Source organism: Xiphophorus hellerii, chromosome 8, assembly GCF_003331165.1.
Source record: "Xiphophorus hellerii strain 12219 chromosome 8, Xiphophorus_hellerii-4.1, whole genome shotgun sequence".
Lineage (NCBI taxonomy): Eukaryota > Metazoa > Chordata > Actinopteri > Cyprinodontiformes > Poeciliidae > Xiphophorus > Xiphophorus hellerii.
The window spans coordinates 25,515,283-25,538,448 of NC_045679.1; the positions used below are offsets into that span (position 1 = coordinate 25,515,283).

The window sequence follows — 23,166 nt, forward strand, 5'->3', positions numbered from 1 at the left end:
AAAAAATTTTGAGATTGATCTTAGAAATTTTCTAGGAAACCCCCCCAGAAATTTCTGAATTTCAAAAGTTGCAATTTTTTGACTTTTGAAAATTTGACTTGAAACTCAAATTTAAGGACTTTCTAAACAGAAAAATTCTGAAAATCTATCATTTTCTCAAAAATGTTGAGAATTTCAGAAATTTTCTATAAGAAACAAGCCCCAGTTTTTTTTGTGGAAATGTATTTATTTTCCTCCCTCTATAATAGTCCTAATACATCATCATAAAATCCAGTAAAAGATCACTGAGAAGCGGTAAGTAAAAGATCTGGTCAGGCATTTCACATAAACTCTATTTTTAAAACAGACAAACCCCTGAGCTGTTAATTTGTGAAAAGCAAACCGATAGTTGTAATGACTGCGTCTTTTCATATTTTTAAGAATCCCTTGGCTTAGTATTGTTTAGTTATTTCCTCACCTTTGCTTCAAAGAGCGTAGCAAAATATCTGGAACAGCAAATAAAGCAATATAAATGACATTTAATAACTGATTAGCAACAGTGTAGTGATAGATGTTAAGTAACTTGTCAAAGAACAGAAACTGCTTTCTGGGCCCCAGATATTCCTGCTATCTTTTAATAAATGAACGGCAATATTTAAAAAAAAATGCAGGGGAAGAAATGCCTTTTGAAAAAGTTACATGTATACCACTGAACACTAAATGATATATACAGATCTCAAACCATTTATTTCACTTCTTCATACTGCTTACAAAATGAAGAATGAAACTCTGACACTGAATCCAACTAAAAACTCACTGAACTTCCTGTTTCAGTAACAACCCTTTGATTTTCTTCCTTTGCTAAAGGAGAAAAAAAAAAACTACCACGAGGTTCATGTAAATACTAACGCTCTCCTTCCTAGCACAGTGTGGATGTGTTCGACAGCTGACTTTGTTTGACCAAATGTGTTTTTTTTCTATGAATTCCAAATTAAAACAAATCTACAGAGCTTGCTAAAGTAGTTGAGACGCGTTTGCAGAAAACAGAAAAAAGATAAACAAATTGGTCTATGTGAAATGCAAGCTGACCCTCACCATAATGTAGTTTTGGTCTTTGTGTGATTGTGAGGATTATAGCAGGAAAGAAGTTAGTCCCAAATGAGATGACCTGAATCAAACGGCAAATAACATCCCTCTGCTGCTTTCAGGGGTTTTTGTTAACTATCCAGATGGTGGCGGTTGGACATCAGACGGCCGTAGAAACGAGTCCTCTCACTTTCAGAGGTATAGTGGTTTGGTATCATTCTATAGCCTGGACCCGGGAAGTTTGGGTATTTTTTGCTGCGTGCCCAATTTGAACAGAACAGACTAGAGTTTTCACGGCGTGTCTGGACCGGATCACTAACCTCACTCTGAATATCAGAGTACAACACAACGGCGTTCGACGGGTTGGGAGAACGACTGACCGCTGTTTTACATCCCAACGGTCGGCACAGCAGGCCTCCGGACTTCGGGCCCTCAGGGGACAATGGTGGAGGAGTGAGAGGAGCAGCCCTGAAGCATGCAGCGCACCGAGACACGGCCGGAGCCAGAGGCCTCCTGAGTGGACCGTAGAGTCAGGGCGGAGTCTGGGCTCAAACTGGCTCATTATGTGTTGAGCACATGAGTAAGACTTTGAGGGTGGAGCAGCTGCCTCTTCTGCTGCTCCTGCACAGCCAGCTGCTGGCTCTGGTCTGAGGTCAAGAGCTTGTTGATCAACGGAGACACGCAGTTCGCTGGAATGATCAACCCTAAGAGAGGAGGAGGAATTATTACTTATTACAATAACTGATTAATCACAATTAATCAATTCTTAACATATCCAATGAATCGCAATTGATTCTTAATATAACTGATTAATTGATTGCAAAAATAGTCAATTAATAGCGATTAATCAATTATTAAAATATCTGAGTAATCTATTATTCAAATGATTGATTAATCGTCAATGATTAAAATAACAAAATAATCTAGTAATTTATTAATCGTTAACTGGAATACACAGGCTCTAAAAAAACACCATTGATTGAGAGAACATATACAGAGCAGTAATTGAGCCAAAACTGTACAAAAATATAAATTTTGCATTTAAAAAAAACAAAACTCTTCCTTGTCTGTAAAAATGTTGAACCCAAAACTCTTCAAGTGGCCCTTTTTGACTCACCTGGTTTAAATTCTGTAAAGCGTTATTAATTGGTTAATTAATCAAATAAAACACTACACTGTATTGTTTTAAGCAGTGAGCTTTTCACATGTTGATGTTTGCAGTATTTTTTTAAACCAAGCATACACCAAGAGAATGCTGTTATTAAATGTTTATTTTCTTATTTAAAAAGGAACTGAAGAATTTATGTCTAATATTGTATAAAATAAGGTTACGTGGTTAAGTGTAAAATCTGAACAACGTGTCAGTTTTTCTTTTATGCGATTAATTGGTGAATCATCAGAATAATCGATAACTAAAATAATCGTTAGTTGCAGCTCTAAAACTTTTGTCATAATGACAAACATGCGTTTCTGGTGAGAAAGCAAATTCTTCTGAGTCTTTCCCAATTGAAGTTGGGAAAGCAGGTCAGCTTACCGACTATCCTCTGACCATCCTCGGTGCGCAGGCGGACAATCTGCACTTTCACGTTGCTTCCGCTGACTGGAGAAAGAACTTCTTCCAGTTCGTTCCACACGCTGAGCACAGAGCCACACAGAACGTAGTACGTCCTGCAGCGCAGGCCGACTTCACACAGCAGACCAACTGAGGCTTTCTTGCAGTTGCCGCGCCTAAAGGCAGATCCAAACAGCAGATTAAGGAAGCTGTTTCTGAAGTTGCGAGTTTGAGACACCGCTAGTGCTCATTTGGTGCAAGATAAGTGTGTAAAGTGTACACACCAGTACGCATGAGAGCATATTTTTGCTGATGACTGGTACTGGTCAGTCCAGTGCTGCTTGGCATCTTCTGACAGAACCTAATAGAAGAGACAAAAATAAAAAACTGTTATCAGGAATCATACAATATTTAATGTTTCCATAATTTCAAACAGAAGCCAAACCTTCTTAAACTTCTTTTTGATGTCGGCGTATGTTTCCAGTTTGACTTGTCTGCCGGTGTTTGGCCTGTAGACCAGGAACAGCCTCTTCTTAGTGTTCACTTCCTTCACCAGGATGGCTGTTTTCCTGTTATTTCTCATCTGAAATTCAATCATGCACAGAAAAAGAAGGGAATAATGGAATCCTGGCTTGGCAATATCATCCACAAATACGGAGAAAAAAAAGGTACAATCTTTGGGAGAAAATCTGGATTACATTATCAATAGACTTGAGTTAAATTGCTGTTCATTTTAGTCATACCACAGCGTTGCTATGAATCTTATTCACCCAGTTGCCTTAAAGAGCTAAAAGAATGTTAGGGCTGGGTGTCTTGCCCAAGAGCACAATGATATTAATTAAGAAAGCTGGAATCTAACTCAACCCGTCAATTTAAAGTTGACTGATCTTCTCACTGAGTGGATCTGAACTAAGTGTGAGAAAAGTACACCACCAAAAAGAATAAATGTGTCAAGCAAGCAATAAAAAAAAACTAAAAGAATACCTCAGAAAAGTTGGAGTCCAAAAAATGTCTTGATTGATAAAGACATAAATTTAGACTAGACAATGCTCAATGTTTATTATTCACTTACGTAAATAGTCCATAAAACCAACTTCTAAATTTGAGCACAAACATGGAGTATAATCAAGGATAAAAATGTTTGAGATTATAAATGAAAAATGGTCAATAGTTATGAAAAACTCCAGAGATCCTACAAGATTTCAAAAGCTCAATAGCTGAATCTAAGCAAATCAATTTATGCTTCATAAATTTTTTTTTTTAAAACTCACTGGATTCATAATATAAGTAATAAAAAAAAACACATCTCATTTTATCATTCTCTATGTGAATTCTCATTTATGGTATTATTTACTCTAATTTTAAGGACCTTTAACACGGATTGTCTATTTACCAAACACACCGTTGCTGCTGAGTGAGGTACAGGGTTAGCTCTTCGCTGTCAGTATGCTCCGCCCCTCTTGCTGATCTCAACCTAAAGTGTGTGTGTGACGCTGAAAAGCTGCTACGGTTTTGTCGAAAGATTCCTTTTATTTGTGTTCTGTACACCGTGTTCAAAACCAAAGACAGAAAATATAAGTAGATGGCTAAGAGAGGGGAACTTTACAACGGACGGTTGGTTAAATGAGTCTAGATGGAGTTTAAAAGTTAGAAAACATTAAAAGAAGAAGTGAGTGAAAGACGACAGGGAAATAACAGTCAGCAAAAGTATATATAGAATGCTGATGTAAAAAAAAAAAATTATATATATATATATATATATACAGTACAGACCAAAAGTTTGGACACACCTTTTAATTCAATGAGTTTCTTTTATTTTCATGACTATTGACATTGTAGATTCACACTGAAGGCATCAAAACTATGAATAACACATGTGGAAATATGCACTAAACAAAAAAGTGTAAAACAACTGAAAATAGCCCTTATATTCTAGTTTCTTCAAAGTAGCAACCTTTTGCTGTGATTACTGCTTTGCACACACTCTGCATTTTCTTGATGAGCTTCAAGAGGTAGTCACCTGAAATGGTTTTCACTTCATAGGTCAACCTGCCCTGTCAGGTTAATAAGTGGGATTTCTTGCCTTATAAATAGTCATGAAAATAAAGAAAACCCACTGAATTAGAAAGGTGTGTCCAAACTTTTGGTCTGGTTTGTAAAAAAAAAAATAAAAATTGTTTATGCAGTACTTTTATTTGTAAAAACAAATGCTTGGGCCTGTAAAAAGGTTTTGTTCTTTGGTTTCAATGTATTATGGAGTATTTCATTGTATAATAATTGTAAAACAAATAAAGGTTATTACTTCACGGATTTCGCCTATCACGGGTTCTTTTTGGAACGTAACCCCCGCGAAAAACGAGGGTTCACTGTATATATATATATATATAAATACACACACACGTTTTTAATTAGTGCTTTTTCTTTGCTGAAAATAGCAGATTATGAGTACCAGTAATCCTTTATTTTTAAACAAACAGCACCTTTCCTATTCTATGTCAGCTATAAAAACTGACTCAGGGGCGTGCCGTGGTGGCGTAGTGGTTAGCGCGATCCGTATTTGGAGGCCTTAGTCCTCGACGCGGCCGTCGCGGGTTCGACTCCCGGACCCGACGACATTTGCCGCATGTCTTCCCCCCTCTCCTTCCCCGTTTCCTGTCAGCCTACTGTCATATAAGGGACACTAGAGCCACAAAAGACCCCCTGGAGGGGTAAAAAAAACTGACTCAGCTACTAAGATGTAGAATGAGCGTGGGTTTGTCATATTTAAATTATTCCATCACACCAAATATAGCATCAAAGAAGTCCTTTGCAATTACAATGCAACACACATACTGTAGATGTTGCGCTTAACAGTTGTGATTCCATATATTGTGTGATAAATTTTGGCTCAAGAAAATATGAGTACACAACATAGTCATCCGCAAGGAACAAAAGAAATAAACTGCAAAACAGCTGAAACACTGAGTTCCTTTAAATCAAGGTTAAAACCCCACCTGTTTTGAGCTGCTTTGGAACCATAATAAATGAACACTTACCAATATTTTGAGGTGTATTGATGATGGCACTCATAATGTAATGGTTGTTCCTGGTTTTCTTAATTGTTCACTGTATGTCTTTTATGACTTTGTATTTTTGTGATACAAAGTCATAAAAATGTAAAAGAGATGTCTTTTACATCTCTTCTTCGAGGTTTGAAACGCTGGCCTGTTAGCGTAGGCTTCTGTTGCCTTTGATTACTCATATAAGACACTCAAAATTCCTTTTTGGATCAAAAACAGCCCTGATTGAACTGTTTGATAAAACAGGTGGAGTAGGCATGGTGGAGTCTTCAGAATTTTCCATTTCTAGATATATATATAATTTTTCCATTTTAACATTAAATATTTATGTAATCTTTAAAACATCTACAGTAAAAAAAAATTTGAAAGACTTGATAAATGTGTCCCAAATGCAGTCAAAATAGTTTAATGATTCAGAAAAACAAATTTTCAAATCTTCCCTATGAAACTCCTCATATAAGATGATTGATTTTTTTTTTTTTTTTTTTTTTTTAACAAAGAACCTGTCTCATAATTTCCTACCTGGACATAGAAGCCATCGTCTGGGCCGTTCTGCTCTGCCCAGGCGTGTGTCGCTTCTTCCCAAGACATTCCTCTTTCCACGCCGACCTGTGAGGTGAAACATGAACAGAATGTCAGCCAACGTTTCATCTCTGTGAGCTGAAACAGAGATATACAGGACTTACAGTGTAGAGTTCTACGTGTCCTGATGTAGTGTAGCCTGGCGTCAGAAACTTTCGACAGTCCGCCTTCTTCACCTTCTCGTCACCCGAGCCAAGATCTAACATATGCCAGGAGAGAATGTTTGAGATATTTGAGATCAAATGGGGAGTGATCATGAAGAGAAAAAACAAACTCTACAAATGTAAGTAAAAATCCTCTGATTTGACATTTCTAATGCACGTTCTTGGGTTTGAACTTAGAGCAGACTTCTCCTAGTTTGAGATGATTTCACCTGGATTAGATGTTCTCATTTTAGAACGTTTTTAAAGTTGTTCTTTTTGTTAATTCACCTAGGGAAAAAAATACTAACCTGTTAATATTAGCGTTATTTAATTTGAATTTTTTTTTCTTTGTATTTACATTAAACAAAGCTCATAAATGCATGCAGTAGGAGTAGGATTGGGGTGTTTATCATATTGTTTCTCATTTACTGCAATTATTTTCTTAAGAACTAAGAATTTTGATTGATGTTTAAAACCCACTCAAAACTATCTGGACTGATAGTTTTACCATTTTTTCCACTGTTTGTCCAATGAAAGCATCAATAAATATCCATAAATTTGAAAATACAGTAAGAGTGTGCAGCATATTGATACAAATCACACTTATTTATGTGACTGGTGTTCTTAAGAACCAAATAAATGGGAATGTTTTTCAAAAGCAGCACTTCTGTTTGTCTATAAACATACAGTTACATAAAGACAAAAAATTAAAAAGATGTGATCAATAGTTCTTACCACTTGTATTGTTATTGCGATAAAAAAAATAGCATGATACAACTTAAATTCACTGTCCCACAGCAGCATAGGGAACAAACTAGGTTGCTGTTACCAGGGTTACGAAACCATATGACCACTTACCCAGAATGCCCATGTCATATCTGCCATTCTTCTTGGCTTCCTGGATCACTGCTGCCAGAGTGTCAGAGAAATACTGGAACAAGGCATTTTGCTGCTGGACCTCCATGCCCAATATCCGGTTCAGGAATTTCCCTATGTTGTTGTAGTCTGCAATGGAAAGTGTTCACTTTCATTTTGCTCTTTTTTTTGTTGTTTTGGATGAGGGATTCATTTACAATTTCAAAAATCACCTTTGTCCAGTGTAAGCACTCCAGATCTGTCCTCCACATTTATGAGGCCCACACCTATCAGCCCACTCTGAATCTCTACAGAACAGAGACGATATTATTATTCAGTGAGCGAAAGGGGGGGACTAATGGTTTTTAAAGCGTGAAATCAAGAAAATCCAACTTGTCACTTGTACCTCTGAAAAAATCCCCTTTGAAGTCTGAGGGTGGAGGCACCAGCGGAGCGTCAAGCTTTACTATCGACTTCATCACAATTTCCAGAGCGTTTCTGCCGTACTGCAGCGAAAACATGATGAGTCAGAGCGGCTCAAACAAAGCCCGAAACACATCCTCTAATAACACCAGCGTTACCTTGTTGTCAAAGTTGAACCTGCTCAGATCTCTAGTTTCCGTCGCCCGTCGGTCTCCGTGAGTGAGAGCCCCCTGACAGAAAGATCAAGTCATGTTGATTTTTATTTGCACATATTTTAACCACATTTATATAAGTTAGAAACATATGAATGCGCCTACCAGGCTTTCCAGTCTTTTGGCAACAATGGATGCAAATCTTTGCTCTCCTGCAAGTTCTGATATGAGAAAGACGTACTCTGGAGCCGTGACCTGGTTTGATCTGTGTGTACGCCCTGCAGTAGAAAAACCTCTTTCAGTGAATGTTATGTATACTTTTTTTTATTATTAATGCAACAGAACTATCAGATATTGTAGGTAAAAGAAAGGTTGAAATATGTAATCACCAAACTGCTGTATGGCTCTGTCTGCGCTCCACGGCAGCTCCAGGGTCATGTGGACTCTCCTCCTCTGGTTCTTCACGCGTCGATCGGCCTGCAGGGAAATGCCGGAGCTGGCCGCTTCCGAGATGATGGCTATGTTCTGGTGGACAACAAAATGGCCGACATGTTACTTTAAAGAAAAAATAATAATTTGTGTGTGTAGTCTTTGCAAAATGTGACTAAAACACCACATAGTGAAGTCAAATGTTTTACATAAACTTCAAATAATGTCTCGAACTCATTTTCCCAAATGACACGATGTTCTTCCAGTTGAAACTTTTTTTTTTTGTAACTTTATGCATTGAAGTCATTTGCAACTTTGTGTCGTCTTGTGAATCATGCACTTCTGTTGAGGTGTAAAAATGTTTTCCATCCGTCACCAGAACCAATGTGGAGCAAGATGTTTTTATACACATAACATCTCCCCCCCCCCAAAAAAAAACAAGGTACGAGGAATAGATTTGTATTTATTGAAGAGGTTTCTGCATTTGTCTCCACTTTTACTCAAACGTTAAGCATCCAGCTCAATTCAGGAAAACAATCAACCCCAAAATGCCAGAAACGGTTGGCCTTGCAAAGAAATGATGCAAAGCTTTTTTGTGTTTTGTATCTACAATTATTTATATTATTGCAGATGCAAAAAATATTTACAGTTTTGCTTTATTGTTGAGCAAACACAAAAGCTGCAAATTTTGTTTTTAAATATTTTTTGTGGCGTCTCCAACTACTTTCAACTTAATGATTTTGGCCCACATTACAAAAAGTTTGAAAATGAAAGTAATCAGAGCAGTGGTATTTATCTCATAATTTACTGAAGAATCTTGGTTAATCTTCAAAACGGTATTAATATTGATTAAAGATCAAGTTCATAGCAGCTGGCATTTAACCGAGCTAGATGAACAGGTTTGTGAATCTAAAAGTTGACCATTTGGAACATAACACTTCAGACTTAAGTGCTATTGAAACAGAGCGCTGATATTTGTCTTTTGATAAATTCATCTGGTAAAAATTAAAACTCATTTTACTGTCCTGTTCTAATATATAACACAGAACAGAAGAGAGCCCGAAGAGAACTAAGTTTGACCCCAGGTAACGGATCAGAGTCCTGTCCTCTACATTTGTCAACGATCAGTCCAAGTAACAAAGAGATTTAATCCAAAACATCCCATCTGGAGAGTGTTTGAATTAATGTCAAAAAATGCCATAAGTGGAAATTATTCAGTTATTGAGACCGCTGGTGTAAATGTTCTTTCATCAGCGTTTTGAAAATAATGCTCTCTTGCGAAACTGTATTCCTGTGAAAAGAACATCCATAACATTTATATTCAAGTACATGTGATACTTATCCAGTTGGGAGTAGCCATGTGGAAAAAAGTTCTTGTAAAGTTCATAAAAAGCAGAAAGCTAGTAGGATTAAAATAAATTAAGAATATTTCATCCGGAAACATCTGATTATCTGTGTCTCATTTAAAGACTTTTTGGCCTTGTCTCTAAATAGCATAGCAATTGAGAATCGTTTGGAACCGGATTCAAAATGGGGAATCGGAACTGGAATCGTTCAAATTCAAACGATTCGCAACCCAAATGACTAAACAGATGATCCTTCCTAAGAAACAACTTCAGATAAAACTGAACTACTGTTCAGTTTTAGTCATTTCCTTGAAGAAAAGTTTACATCAATGCACATTACAATGGTCAAATGAACTTGCAGCTTTAAGAGGAACAAAAAAAGAATTCTTGAAGTGATAGCGTGTAAATATTGAGCAAATAGAAACTCTTGTTTGATAATAATATGAGCAGACAAGCTAAAAAATAAAAATGCTTAAAAAGCCCACATCTGTAGGAACCATCCGTAGGTTCCAGAATGACAACTGCCTTACCTTTTCTCCATCCATGAACCTCTGTTTCTCAGTCAGGTTGAGGATTTCTACAGGGACGTCCAGCTCAGAGCGGGACTCATAGGTGATGCTGCCGTCATCATTACTGACCACGCGACCTTTACGACCGGTCATCTGAAGAGGAGAACAATTATGTTGCCTTACGAATAACGGCTCAGTTAAAACAGCAAAACCAAAGCAGTGTGTGGCTCTAAAAGGCCGTTACCTCCGCCACGTTTTCCGGCCCTCCCAGCTCGTCGATCAGCTCGTCCAGGGTATTAGGAGGCAGATCTTCTGCCAACCCCTCCAGTTGTTCCAGCAGCTGTTTCTTCATTTTCTGGGCAAGTTCCACCGAGTCCTGACTCGTTAGGCAGCTTTCCTGGCTCTCTGTCTTAACTTGAAACGAATTCAGGAAAACGTTTATTTCCAGAAGACTTTTTCGCAGGATTAAGACTTTGCTGTATACGAGGCAACGTGCTCACCGGTAGCAGGAGTGAGGGGGGCGTTCACTGAGGCGGTGAAACCTGGCCTGGTGGAGCCCAGCCCCGAGGCTAACAAGGCACTTTGAATTGAGTCCGGATCAATACTCTTTCTCCTTTTCTTCTTCTTCTCCTTCTTCCCTTTCTTTGGCTCCTTTCTGATTAGCCAAGGATCTGAAAAAATGGGGCAGCAGACGTAGTTTTAACTCAAGGTTTCGTCAACTCAAATTTAAGACTTTTTAAGGCCATTATGAAAGGAATTTAAGACCCGTCTCACGACAAATGTAAAAAAGAAAAATAATCATAAATAAATAAATCGTATGGGCTGACAGAAGAAGTAAGCCAATGCCAAAGACGATCATTGTACAGATGTTCTTAAACTCTTCCTGAACTCACCGTCCTCCTCATCGTCATCAGACTCGTCTCTGAATGGATTGAAATCGTCGTCTTCGTCTCCTGAGCTGGTAGACTTGAAGCTGTCGTCACTGTCTTTCCCAGACTCTCTGTCCGATTCCTCGGACTCGCTCTCCTCTGAACTCGTACCGGACAGGCCCCCATGCTTGCGAGGCTTCTTTTTAGGCTGTTTTTTGGCCTCTGAACCTGGAGCGACAGTGAATGATAGCTGTGTTAGACACAGCAGTAATTCCCAAACAAGCAGCTTGCTGGTTTGCAGATTATTTGGAAAATAATAATAATAAATCACATTTTTATAATGCTTTTTCAGACACTCAAAGATGATTAATAGACACTTAGATAGGATGCGATCGGTACACAAAAACAACAAATGTGTACCTCAAGGCTCTGTATTAGGGCCTATTTTGCTCATAATTTATATTACTGTCCTATGTAATAATCCGTCAACTGCTTTTACACAGATGATTATGTTATTTACTATGGTTCTCATTCAATTGCTCAGTTATCTAAATTTCAACAGGCTGTGTTTGGTGAAGGGTAGGTTCGTCTTGAGCAACAATCAGATTTCAAATGATGAAAAATCTAAAAGAACGCTTTTTTTCTCCAAATATTCCTGTTCCTTCTTAGACTACCCCTCTAGTAAGAACTGCCCAAGGTAAAATGTGAGAGGCTCACCAGTTACAAGTACCTGAGATTATTATTATTGATGAGCTCTCTTGTAAACTTCATGTGAAACATTTCATCTCCAAATTAAGGTTGAACCTTGGTTTTATACTACAGAAACAAATCATGTTTCTCCCTCTGATCACAGAATGACTTTCTTGCCTATGCTTGCTTATTACTACTGCGATTTATTGTCAAATTGTTTGCATTTTTATATTTTTCTAATATCTATTTTGGTCATTCCTATGTATTTGTGTGCGCTGCCGTCTTTCTTGGCCAGACCAAGTCATGGACTCAAGAGTCTAAACGCTTGTCAAAGAGATCACAATGGATCTGGTTTAATAAAGGTTTTATAATAAAAACAAATATGTAAAAACAAATTCTCATGCATCCTATTCTTGGATTTATTTCATTTTATTTGTGCTACCTTTTCTCTTCTTTCCCTTTTGTTCCGGCTGTGCTGCATTCTCAGCAGGAGAGGGAGTTTTTTTTGCAGAGAGGTCGATGCCTAGCAGGCTGTAAAGCTTCTGTCTGTCTGGAGCTGGGAAGTGCTTCTCTATCAGGGACTGCAGCACACCTCTGCAATAATAATAATAATAATAATAATAAAAAAAGAAAAGTCACGGTATTGAAGCCACAATATTACATTGACATTTTTCTCAGGAAGTTTTCCTTTGTCCTCACTTTGCTGTTGACACAAAGTCGTTGAGCTCTCCTCCTCCTTCCTCCAAGGCTTCCAGTGTTCTCGCCTCACCAGTGGACTGCAGACCGATCACCACACACTGCAGAGAAAACAGCAGCTCACATGCTTAAACACAGAGGATAACAACTCATTTTTAAGGAAAACCAGTGAATTTCTCCCATTTCCTTTAACAAAAAAATTATTGTTGAGGCTGCATGTTCCCCAGGTGATTTTACCTTTCCGTTCTGAACTTCCTCTCTGGCTAACTGGACCACCCGGCGGACTTTGGAGGCAATGCAGAGATATTTGAAGAACCTCTGATGGGCGGACCAGAACTGACCCCACATGGACTTCTTCATGCGCTGCTCTGCTTCCATGAGATTGGCAGCTTGTTGGAACTTCTCACGTGCGTTAACCCACTGTGATGCACGAAGAGACGGATTCAGTTTGTACACCTTTGTTGGATGCAGCAAACTAATGCAAAGTGCTCCAACTTAGAGACTCAAACAGTCGGCTTAGTTAATTGTAGATTACTGGTTTATTAGATTAAAATGAGTTCCAATCGAAGAGTGAGTTTTTATTTGGATTTTTGTACTTAGTGGGACAAAAATCCAAACAAATAAATGTTTGTACTCAAGAGTCTAAACGCTTATTTGGTGTTTTAAGCTTAGCAGCCTGAATAGCCAGCACAAATAAATGGTTAGGTATAAAGGTTCCATCCCTGGATGACTGGAACCAGATCATATGTGGTTTATATAGGATGGGAAGAATTACTTTAAGGTACATTGCACTTTGCAAAATTTGAAAAGATTTGGGTTAAATGTAAAAAAATTCTTGTGGTAAATTGTTCAGAATTTGGAACTCTGTACAAATTTGTATTGTAATTTGAGTTATTTAATATTACGTGTACAACACCACTCCCTTTTTATTTCATTGTAATTTTTGTTCATGCAAGTTCAGCTATGTTAAGGGAAACCAAATTTGAAAAAAAAGGTAAAAAAAGTTTTTTGTTGCAAATTAGTGACATCTGCTTAGTCCGTCTTTTAGTGTTGTAGTTTGGCCTCCATCCAGTAGATGGGGCCACTGTTCGTGTTGGAGCGGAGCCAGTCGATATAGAAGCAAAGGCCTGGTCCCAATGCTCAGTGCGCACCCTGTACCCCTCTGAAGTGTGGATTCAGTCAAGTGCATATAGGGGTTCGAGTGCGCAGGTTTACAAGCGTGCTAAAATGTGAGAATTGGGACGGTACGCTCCTGTGTCGTTACTTTGATATCCAAAATGGCGGGACTGGTCACCGTTTAGGCATTTGTGCTGCTAAAAAGTACAACTACAACAAAAACATTTTAAATGTACAGTAAAGGTATTTTTACTTTCCTAAATCGTTGCTGGAGATATTTGGCTGAAATGTGTTTTGTTATGACTTGTTGGATACAGTAAATTCTATGTAATCACACAAATTCAGTAGAGTGAAACAAAAACTATTTCAATACTTTACTTTTGAAAACTGATTTTAGAGTATTTTTTTTGCAACCAACAGCTTTTTCTGTGAACTTTGCCATATTTCCAAAATGATCAAAAATACACATTAAAATGTACTAAAATTCAATTTAACAGTCTGTGATTTGACATGTTTTTTTAAACTCATAAAACCATCTCTTTTATGCAGCTAAAAGTTAGTTACCCATAAAGGGGAGCTAATAAAGATCAAGTTAAGGACAAACATATGTTAAAAAAAATAATAATAAAAAAAAAAAAAAGTGAGAAAAAGACCTGATGCTACATTGTGAAAAATAAAAAGACTAAGGGCACTGAAATGTCATTTTTAAAACAAACTATGAATATTGTAACTTTATAGACCAAAAATGTTACAAAAAAATTCATCAGAAACTCTGACATCAGTTTTCTTCCCCTCTAGTCTGAGAAGAAAACATTTGTTTAAAAAAATCATGATGATATCTCTAAAGAAAATAAGGATCCAATAGCTTTCTATTCCACTCTCACAAAAACTTAAGATCTTAATTTCATAATTATATATGAAGTTTTCCCTGTAATGACTTCATGCAAAGGAAAATCAAAAATATCAATTCCTGTGCGTTTTGTGACTGAGATTTTAAGACAATACACTTTTTTTCAGTAGCAACTTCATTGATGTTTTTAGAAAGATTTACAAAAGTGGATATTACACAAGAAATCTATTCCATCCAAGTTTTAATATAGTAAAATTTGGTCTAACAGGGGATGAAGAGTTAAATTGTGATATTAACAATTTAATGGAGGTGATTTCCCCCCCCCCCCTAAAAATCACCTCCATTTTTAAAATTAAATAATTTTGTTTAAAAGACTGCTTAAACGTCGCAACATCACAAATGCCCAATCTGGATACCAATGTGGTAATTTCTTAACTTAAGATTTGAAATTTGTCTTGCATTTGTAACATTTTGTTTTATTTTCCTCACAGTTAGTTTGTGATTATTTTTTATTTCTTCTTTTTTCCCCCGCTCATTTTATCATATCAAACTTTTTTTTATTACTAATGTGTGCCTTGTCATGCTGTTTTCTTTGAATTTTCTACAAAGACGGGGAAAAAACAACAAAATATTGCCATAAATCGCCTTTTAACTCAAAAAGTCACATGCAGCAATGAGTTGTGGGTAATACACTTCGCCAAAGTCCGCCTGGATGCGGACTCAGTGTAAGGGCGGAAATAGGACCCAAAATGGGCGGGGTGGAGGGCGGATGTGGATAATGTGGGACACATTACGCACTCAAACCCGTCAACATGAACGCGCATTTGAAGGACAGGAGGGCGGAACGAGGGCGGGAATGCGAGTATTGGGACCGGGCCAAAGAAGTTGAAGCCATACCAGACGGAGAAAGAGAAACAGTCCTAACACATGCAAAATGCATTTTATCAGATTTTAATTTCAAATATAAAGCAGAGGGGATAACATAGAAAAATTATCACATCATGGGGAAAAAAAATAAAAATGATGCTGCCAATAGGCACGGCTGATGGCTGTCCTCCACTAGCAACTAGAGATGCTACTTCTGCATGAATATCTCCGTTTCACATTATTTTTTTTTATCTTTTATTTTTCTATTCAGCAACCAGATTCTTGTGTTACATTATTAAGCTTATACACGTTTATAAATTATGAGAGAGCCACATTTTTCTGTTTATTTAGTCAGTATTTGATACAGCTGATAAAATTATATAAAAATATTTTGTTTTTATTAATTCAACGTATTATGAAAAATTTAGGCCTATCTGATCTGGAAAGGCAGTCAATCTTCTTGATGGAGAAAACCGAGGTTTTTACGAAAACGGACGCTTCTCAATTAATTGTTAGTCGATCGATTAGATCAATCAACTCTAGATTAACTCATTCATTGATAACTTGCATCCCTAATTGAAATTATTTGTTTTACTTACCAGCCTCACAGACTTGTTGTACATGTTGATGTACTGCTGAGTTAGAGGGACTTCTTCAATCTTGAAAGTCACGCCTGTAAAACTTAACTGTCTGGCTATGTACATCCCTCTGAGTTTCATGTCCATAGCAACTATTTCCATGGCACCCACACCTCTGGAAGTAAAGAAGGAAAGTGCAGGTTTAGGTGTTTAGAAGACCTTTCAAATGGAAAACATTTTTAAATAAATGCTACTATAAAAATTTTAAGAAACTCCTACCTGCGTTCAACTGCTTGGATAAAGTTGCCAAACTCTCTAAACGGCGTTTTATGACCCCATATTCCCAGCCGGTTCATGTACGCCATGTTTCGTGGTTCAGAGGCTCCTGGATGATGCGTGGAAATGAAAAATGACATGTCAGTATTTAATTTCTGCAGAAATTCACGAGTTTGGTTGGCAAACCATTTGATTCTGTCCACTAACCGGTAGCGCTGGCATACACAACCCGAGCTTTGGGAAGTTTGTTCTGCAGCTCCAAAACAGCGAGGCCAGTCTTAGTCGGCTTGGAGGAGCCGATGGGACAAACGTTTTTAGCTTTGTGACATTCATCAAAGACAATCTACAGACAACCTGTTAAAGAAAGTCACACCTTTTTTTAAATGTTGATTTAAATACACCAATTATTCACATGTATAGACATATTTTTTAAAATCAGTATATTCAAATGCAGTAATGAATGTGAGGAAGGATACAACTCCATCAAAGTCTTCCCCACACCAGTGGAGAAGTTGTTGAAATCTGGTCTTGTACTTCCCTCCTGACTGGCTCTCTCCTATCAAAGATGAGTAGGTGGCGAAGATCACCCCTTTCTTCACACTCCCATTGTGTTTGGAGGAGATTTTGCCGTATTTAAACTAAAAATGATAAAACTTTTAGTCTTTTTTAAAATAAAAGTCAGCATTTCAAATTGCTACTGTTTAGGGCAGGAGTGTCAACTCCAGTCCTCAAGGGCCGATGTCCTGCAACCTTTAGATGTGCCTCTGCTGCACCACACCTGAATAGACTAATTAGGTCATTAGCAAGGCTCTGGAGAACTGATCTACACAAGGAGGAGGTAATTAAGCCATTTCATTTCAAGGTTTTGTATCTGTGGCACATCTAAATACTGCAGGACAGCGGCCCTTCAGGACTGGAGTTTGACACCTGTGGTTTAGGGTATAAATTTTAAATCCTACCTTGTTTAGTGAATGGACCTGGATATTCTTGGCGCCAATGTCCCTCAAATCCCTTTCAGCGTCATACTTTAAATCATTAGAGACACTAAACCTAAACAGAGGACACAATGTATGTTTAGGAAAGAAAATACACAAAATCATTAGGAGTTTTAAAACAAACAGTTTTTTTTTCAATGAGGGAGTTCTTCAAGACAAAATTCAAATTCAATTCAAATCAAAAATACTTTACTGATCCCCCAAAGAGAAATGAATTAAAATAGAAATCTCTCAGGTTATTTACCAAAGTGACCTCTTTCTGCCCAGAAGGTAGTTCTCATAAATGATCCCTGCGATAGTCCGGCCTTTCCCCACACCGGCTCCGTCTCCAATCAAATAGGCAGCTCGGTCGCCGTTGGGTAGGAATGTCTCATGTTGCTGTAGCACAATTAGAAAACAATTGAGCAAATGAAAAAAATCGGGAAGAGAAGTGGTAATTTTTCAGAATAGCAACAGCCATTAGGAAGGGGATGATTTATGTAGTAATTCTAATGAATGATTGCGAAGTTTTATAAACTTGTTACATTTGTGTTGGGTGACTTTTCAGGAAGCGATTGATTATTAGTCACACATGAAATTAGGGCTGCAACTAAATCAATTGTTCTGGAGATTAATCGGATGCAAAAACTTTCACATTCTGCAGATTTTTCATTGAATTATGACGCATGTCTCATCAATGACATAAAAGTCGGAAAAAATGCGACATGACCGCTCTGACTGAAACGCTTTGAAAACAATCCGATTTAGTAGCACATGTGGAAGAGGGACAGATTGGAATTTCTTTTAGTCAAAATATCAGAATCGGGCCGTCAAGACTGCAGTGAAAAAGTCAGATATAGTTCGCATACGGGGGAGGGAGAGGAAAAAAAGCCAAATTTTGAGTCACATTTGCCTGCTGTGTGAAATCAAAGCTCACTCCAACATCTGTGCAATCTAAAAGTTGCACAGATGTTGGAGAGAGCTTTAACTGATTCAATATGCCTCATTGTCTATGACCCTTACTGTAGGGATAGGACCGGATCTAACCTTTTGATCTACATGTGCTATAGCATTGCCAGTTTCGGAGACAACAACATCATAAGACCTATAAAATACAGGCTGGATCCAATGTCAGGTGTAACAGTCTCAGTAATGTATACATTGTCTGAGGTTTGAGAAATGTAGAATATGGAAGCAGCTGTTGCTTTACATACTGTAAAACTTTTTATTGAAATCATTTTTATAGGAGACATAAACTCTCTTATGTGATCTGGCTGACGTAATGGACCCTGCTTACCTGAGCAGCATATGTGATGGCCTCTAGCTGCAGTGCTGACAAGCAGCCCCGATCAATGACTTCCTCTGGGATGGACAGTCTGTACCAAACATCTGGAGGGCTGACGCTGGACAGAGAGCTGGTCTCCACCACAGGATCCGGATGCCTCAGGCCAATCTTTACTGCGTGGACAAGGTCAAAGTGTCGTCAGTTCATGTTTCACAAAAAGTGATTATGAAATAAAATTTACCTTGACCTAAAATGTTTGAGAATTATGTCACATGTTCTGGATGTTTTGTCAAGTTTTTCTCATTAAAATTAGTGGCTGAATTGTTCTGCTCATAGAGTTCAAGATACCTGGATAAATATGACAAGGCATTTTTTTTTTATTAAATGATGTTTCAGCTTTGTGGAAAAAAGGGACCATCTCATCTTTGTAAGATGATGAATCCTAATTTGAAGGGGGGAAAAAACATGACTTTTAACACTCTATATTCTTACATTTCATAGGCATGTACTCTGCATACGTCTCTGCATGACCCAGCTCTTCTTCTTCTTCCTCCTCATGTTCATCCTCTTCTTTTAGGCCTGCAACTTTCTGCACACACACACACATTTAAACACAAAAATCACTCTTGCTGAAATATTGAAGCACTTATTAAAACTTACCAGAGTATTTGAAAAGTTTTGCATTTTAATGTCATCTTTAATCCAGATCCTGGCAGTATCTTTGCCGAACACTTCTTTCTTGATTCCATTGTTTATGTCAGCTGAAACACACAGAAAATACCTGAATATTACAACTGGATCAGTGAATCAGGGTAGAATTTATCCCCGTTATTTAATGATTCCTGTCATTTATTATATTGTAATAAAGCAGTAATCCAATGATAGATTTTAGAAAGTATTGTCAACTTTTAACAATAAAAATTACAATTTAAGACCCAAAGATTGCAACTTAAACCCAGAGACTTCTTTCCCCCCGACCCATTCAAACAGATTACCTGCGCCTGTTGCTGTAGCCGTTGCCACAGGTGGAGCAATGTCAGGTGGAGGTTTAAGTTTCATCAGCTCCATCAGACTGTTGCCCTTTAAAATGGTGGTTTTCACTTTGTTGGGCCGAAGAAGGTCTTTCAGCTGAATCTGCTTGGACACAAAAACAAAGAAAAACCTTGTGAGCAACTTATTCAAAAATGAAAATTGACACTGAAAACAAAGGCAGCATGTTGAAAACACACCTGATCTTTGTTAGAAGGCACTAGCGTGGACACTGAAGGAGGAACACTTGAGGGTGGAGGGGTTGCTGAAGCGCGCAGTCCTGAACTGGTGACATGGACCACCTTGGTGACTGTTATGGTATGTTTGATTGGGTTGGTGACTGACTGCTTGGTGGCAGCAGCCCCTAGTGACGGCAACTGATTCAGTTGATTTAAGACAAATGTGGTTGTTGATGGCTGAGGTTTATGCTGCTTGGAAACAAAAAAAACAGAGGGAATTATTTGTTATTTTTTTAGTGATTTGGCTACCACAGAACTTTGGAATAAACAACCGTGGAGTTTACAAATGAAACTACACAAAACCACAACAGAAAAATATTGTAAAGTGGACAACAGAAAAGTGGTGTCTAAGTCACAGAAACCTTCTGTCAAAGAAAATGTCTATATAGTTTTTACAGCAACAGTACACAAGTATAATCAAATCTGTAGATGGTTAAAAAACAAAACAGAAACATATTGTAATAATCATAACAAAACAATTATGTCAATATGACACCCAGATACTGGGAAAAACTACAGCTTTTGTCAGTTGTTTTGGATAATACAAAACATAAAAGTCACTTTATGACTTCATGCTGAACTTTTTACATAGAACTCTGCTATGTAAAATTAACATTTCAGCTTTGTAGACTTAACCGATTACTAATGTAACTCAGCTGCAATTTCAATCACTGTATATGAATTTACATATTTTTTTGCAGAGTTAATTACTTGACATCTGTCATTTTCAAAGGAAAACTCTGGTAACCACTGCTGTCAGAGTTTTCCTGTAAAACCCCCTTTTTTTTCTACAGTGAGAATTAAATGAGGAACTCAGCTTACTCTGATTGTAACAACTGGGACTGCAGTTTGAGGCTCAGATCGAACAACTTCCACCGATTCTGCTCCCAGACCAACATCCAGAGCGCTGATGGAAATGGACTGAAAGCAGAGCAGAGGTTAAACATGCCGTTCACGCTGCAGAAATACCAGGAAACCGGTGTCTTTTTTGATAATGAAATGAGGGTCATCTCACTTGCTGGGCTGTAGAAGGCTGTGTAACATCCTGAGAATCCACATCTAAGAGCCCGAGATCATTTGGGCAAATTCCACTCTCACTTAAAGCAGCAAGGAGCAAATCCTGTCCAGGATCCATCTGCAAATTAAAGTAGAACCTTAAACCAACTCTGACTTTTTCATTATTTATAATAGAAACAAAACATAAAGAAAGAAAATCCATAGAAATGAAAAATGTAACATTTCCAATGAATGATCAGAAATATACAACAGATGCACAAAATCAACCAACGATCTGAATCAACCAAATTTCCATTGACTGGTTCCGTTTGCCACTACAGGTCAAACACTGAAGAAATACACAACATGTCACAGTTCTCAGTTTTCAGTGTATGAACACAACCAGAAAGTAAATATCTGATGCACTTTGAGTTTAGTACAAATCAAGAGGAAGGTCAAAGACATGAGGTGTGATTCATTAGTGGGCACTAACTAAGAAATTCAAACTACAAACAGCAAAGAACCTGCAGGACATTATGTCAATAAAAAACAAACTGCAATACCACCAACAATCAATGTTTAAAAAAATAGACTTAATAGGGTGGAATATAATCTTTGATATGATTGCAACACTGTTGGCATTTATTATAATACACCTTGCAGAATCCTAAAGCACTGGGTTCACTTTAAATGTAAAACATATGTTCAAAATAAACATAAAAACAACCCGCTAATATCTACACCATTAGTAATGGAAGCAAATTAGCATAAAATAAAAACTCAAATGTAATAATTAAATGTGTGTTATTTATGGAAAAATTCAATAATTTACTAATTGTTGAATATAGTAAAATGAATGCATCTTATGATTAAAGACCATAAAATGCACACACGTTTATAGTGAACACCACAGATCCACAGGTGTAAATTGTGGTGCCAAACAGTCAATAAATTAAATACAAAGTTATAATTATATCCAGACATAGGGGATAAATGCATTTAAAACACACAGGTTAAAGCTATGGTGCACAATAATTACATATGTATTTACAGTGTGCAAGACTAATAACATGACTTTCTTAAAAGAACCAGATCTCGGGCTGAAACAAAAACGAAGTATTTAAAATGTGAACGCAGCCCCCAGGATAGTTCAAATGTCCTGATCGGTATACAGTAAAGATATTTATAATCACAGTAATGTCTCAATGGTCTGAGCCACGAGTTGTTTCAAAGTGACCCAAAACAAGACACGTGTTTGCAATGCCCTGCCTACAACTTCCTGCACTCACCGACTCAACGTAGAATCTCCTTAACGCCTATCCTGCATGTACCCTGCCATACTGCAGTTTAAAACAGTATATTTATATACTATGGGGACTAATGATCCGTTTTAAGGACACAACTTAACATACTCTCGTGAACATTTCCCTTTCACTTTTGTATTACCAACTAAGCTGGCCTGGGGAGAGTAGGGTGACTTAGCTTTCCTATGCTAGCTTGCTTCCTATCCAGAAGCTAAATAAACATCCTCGATGCATTCATTCATTTTCACATCGATTAAACAGGCAACAGGGGGTCTAACTACCTGCCAGTAAAATAAGCGTACATGATGCTTGGCATTGCGCGGCTAAATGTTGATCACACAATTACAGCTAAATGTTACAGACAGTAACAGTGACCACCGATACAGCTCCACATGTTAGAAACCATTTATTCCCCCGTTTCTCATATATATTTAATCATTAGCAAACATTAGCATACTTGATGCAAGCTTACGTTGTAACAGAACAGCTCCTAAAGTTTACAGGTAGCTCGTTAAAGCGGCGCCGCTGAAGTTAATCAGTTGTTGATAAATGACGTTAGCAAAAATGAAAAGTCGTACCGTTAAAAACACAAACTCACTCAGTGGTCAGCCTTGTCCTTCCTAACCTGCTTCAGGAAAGCTAAGTGTGGAGGCTAAAGCAGCAAGCCGACGGCCCCTGTTGTTCTAGCGTTATTAACGGTTCTCGCACGCGCACTATGCCTCTGTTAATGTTGCTTGCTAACGTTAGCAACCAGGATACGGAGACTAAAAGCCTGGAAACAAACCATGGTTAATCACTGGAATGTAAAAATATGACAACAACTAAGACTTTGTTTTAAATTAACGTGTAGGTGAAAAAAAAGCAAATTTTTACGCCAAGACACACTTACGTTACTTTAATACGGGAGCTGCGGCTCACGGTCGGCAGCTCTCTGCAGCTCGGGTGCTTGTTTGTCCTCTCTGCTCGCGCTCACGCCATCTTTTTATCAAACGCTCCGTCGCATGCTGGTCACGTGACGTGCAGGCCAACGGCTGCTGTTTTCAGGGCAAAAGTGCTCGACGGAGGTCGTTGAAAACGGGTGTAAGAGCGGCCGCGGCGCGTCCCTCGACGACAACACACCGATAAAAGCATGAAACGTCGCATATCTGAAACAGTGAAACAAACGAAAAACATAGCAGAGTCAGCGAGCTAATACCACATCACGTGACCCTGACAGGTCCCGATAGGAAGTGACGACGGTGGATGCTTCTTCGTTCTCTTCCTTTTTCGTTCCTTCCTTTTT

At 37.9% G+C, this 23,166-nt stretch overlaps 1 protein-coding gene across 4 annotated transcripts; it reads right to left on the reverse strand.

Annotated features, from left to right (window-relative positions):
- Positions 1 to 214: 214 nt before the first annotated feature.
- sbno1 (strawberry notch homolog 1 (Drosophila)) lies at positions 215 to 23,105 on the reverse strand. Of its 4 annotated transcripts, none has more exons than XM_032570010.1 (33): positions 22,774 to 23,105; positions 20,600 to 20,719; positions 20,407 to 20,505; positions 19,546 to 19,773; positions 19,312 to 19,450; positions 18,977 to 19,077; positions 18,809 to 18,905; positions 18,329 to 18,489; positions 17,297 to 17,430; positions 17,017 to 17,107; positions 16,534 to 16,695; positions 16,265 to 16,400; positions 16,061 to 16,166; positions 15,803 to 15,956; positions 12,608 to 12,790; positions 12,374 to 12,471; positions 12,117 to 12,268; positions 11,009 to 11,212; positions 10,616 to 10,786; positions 10,360 to 10,529; positions 10,137 to 10,268; positions 8,221 to 8,356; positions 7,997 to 8,109; positions 7,838 to 7,909; positions 7,663 to 7,762; positions 7,490 to 7,564; positions 7,260 to 7,406; positions 6,363 to 6,457; positions 6,199 to 6,285; positions 3,063 to 3,200; positions 2,902 to 2,978; positions 2,600 to 2,793; positions 215 to 1,769 (listed from the first exon to the last, which is right to left on the reverse strand). In XM_032570010.1, the coding sequence occupies exons 2-33, from the start codon at positions 20,717 to 20,719 to the stop codon at positions 1,627 to 1,629; spliced, it is 4,215 nt and encodes a 1,404-aa protein (XP_032425901.1). In that variant the 5' UTR covers positions 22,774 to 23,105; the 3' UTR covers positions 215 to 1,626. The 4 variants fall into 4 exon arrangements, with proteins under 4 accessions (XP_032425901.1, XP_032425900.1, XP_032425899.1 ...); XM_032570009.1 differs by having other exon boundaries at positions 19,312 to 19,453; XM_032570008.1 differs by having other exon boundaries at positions 19,546 to 19,776.
- Between the last annotated feature and the right edge of the window lie 61 nt (positions 23,106 to 23,166).

Coding starts and splice junctions, on each gene's coding strand:
- sbno1 (XM_032570007.1), bottom strand. CDS start 20,719: ATGGATCCTGGACAGGATTTGCTCCTTGCTGCTTTAAGTGAGAGTGGA. Junction 20,506..20,599: donor AGCCTTCTACAGCCCAGCAA/GTGAGATGACCC, acceptor CTCTGCTTTCAG/TCCATTTCCATCAGCGCTCT. Junction 2,794..2,901: donor ATATGCTCTCATGCGTACTG/GTGTGTACACTT, acceptor ATCTGCCTTTAG/GCGCGGCAACTGCAAGAAAG.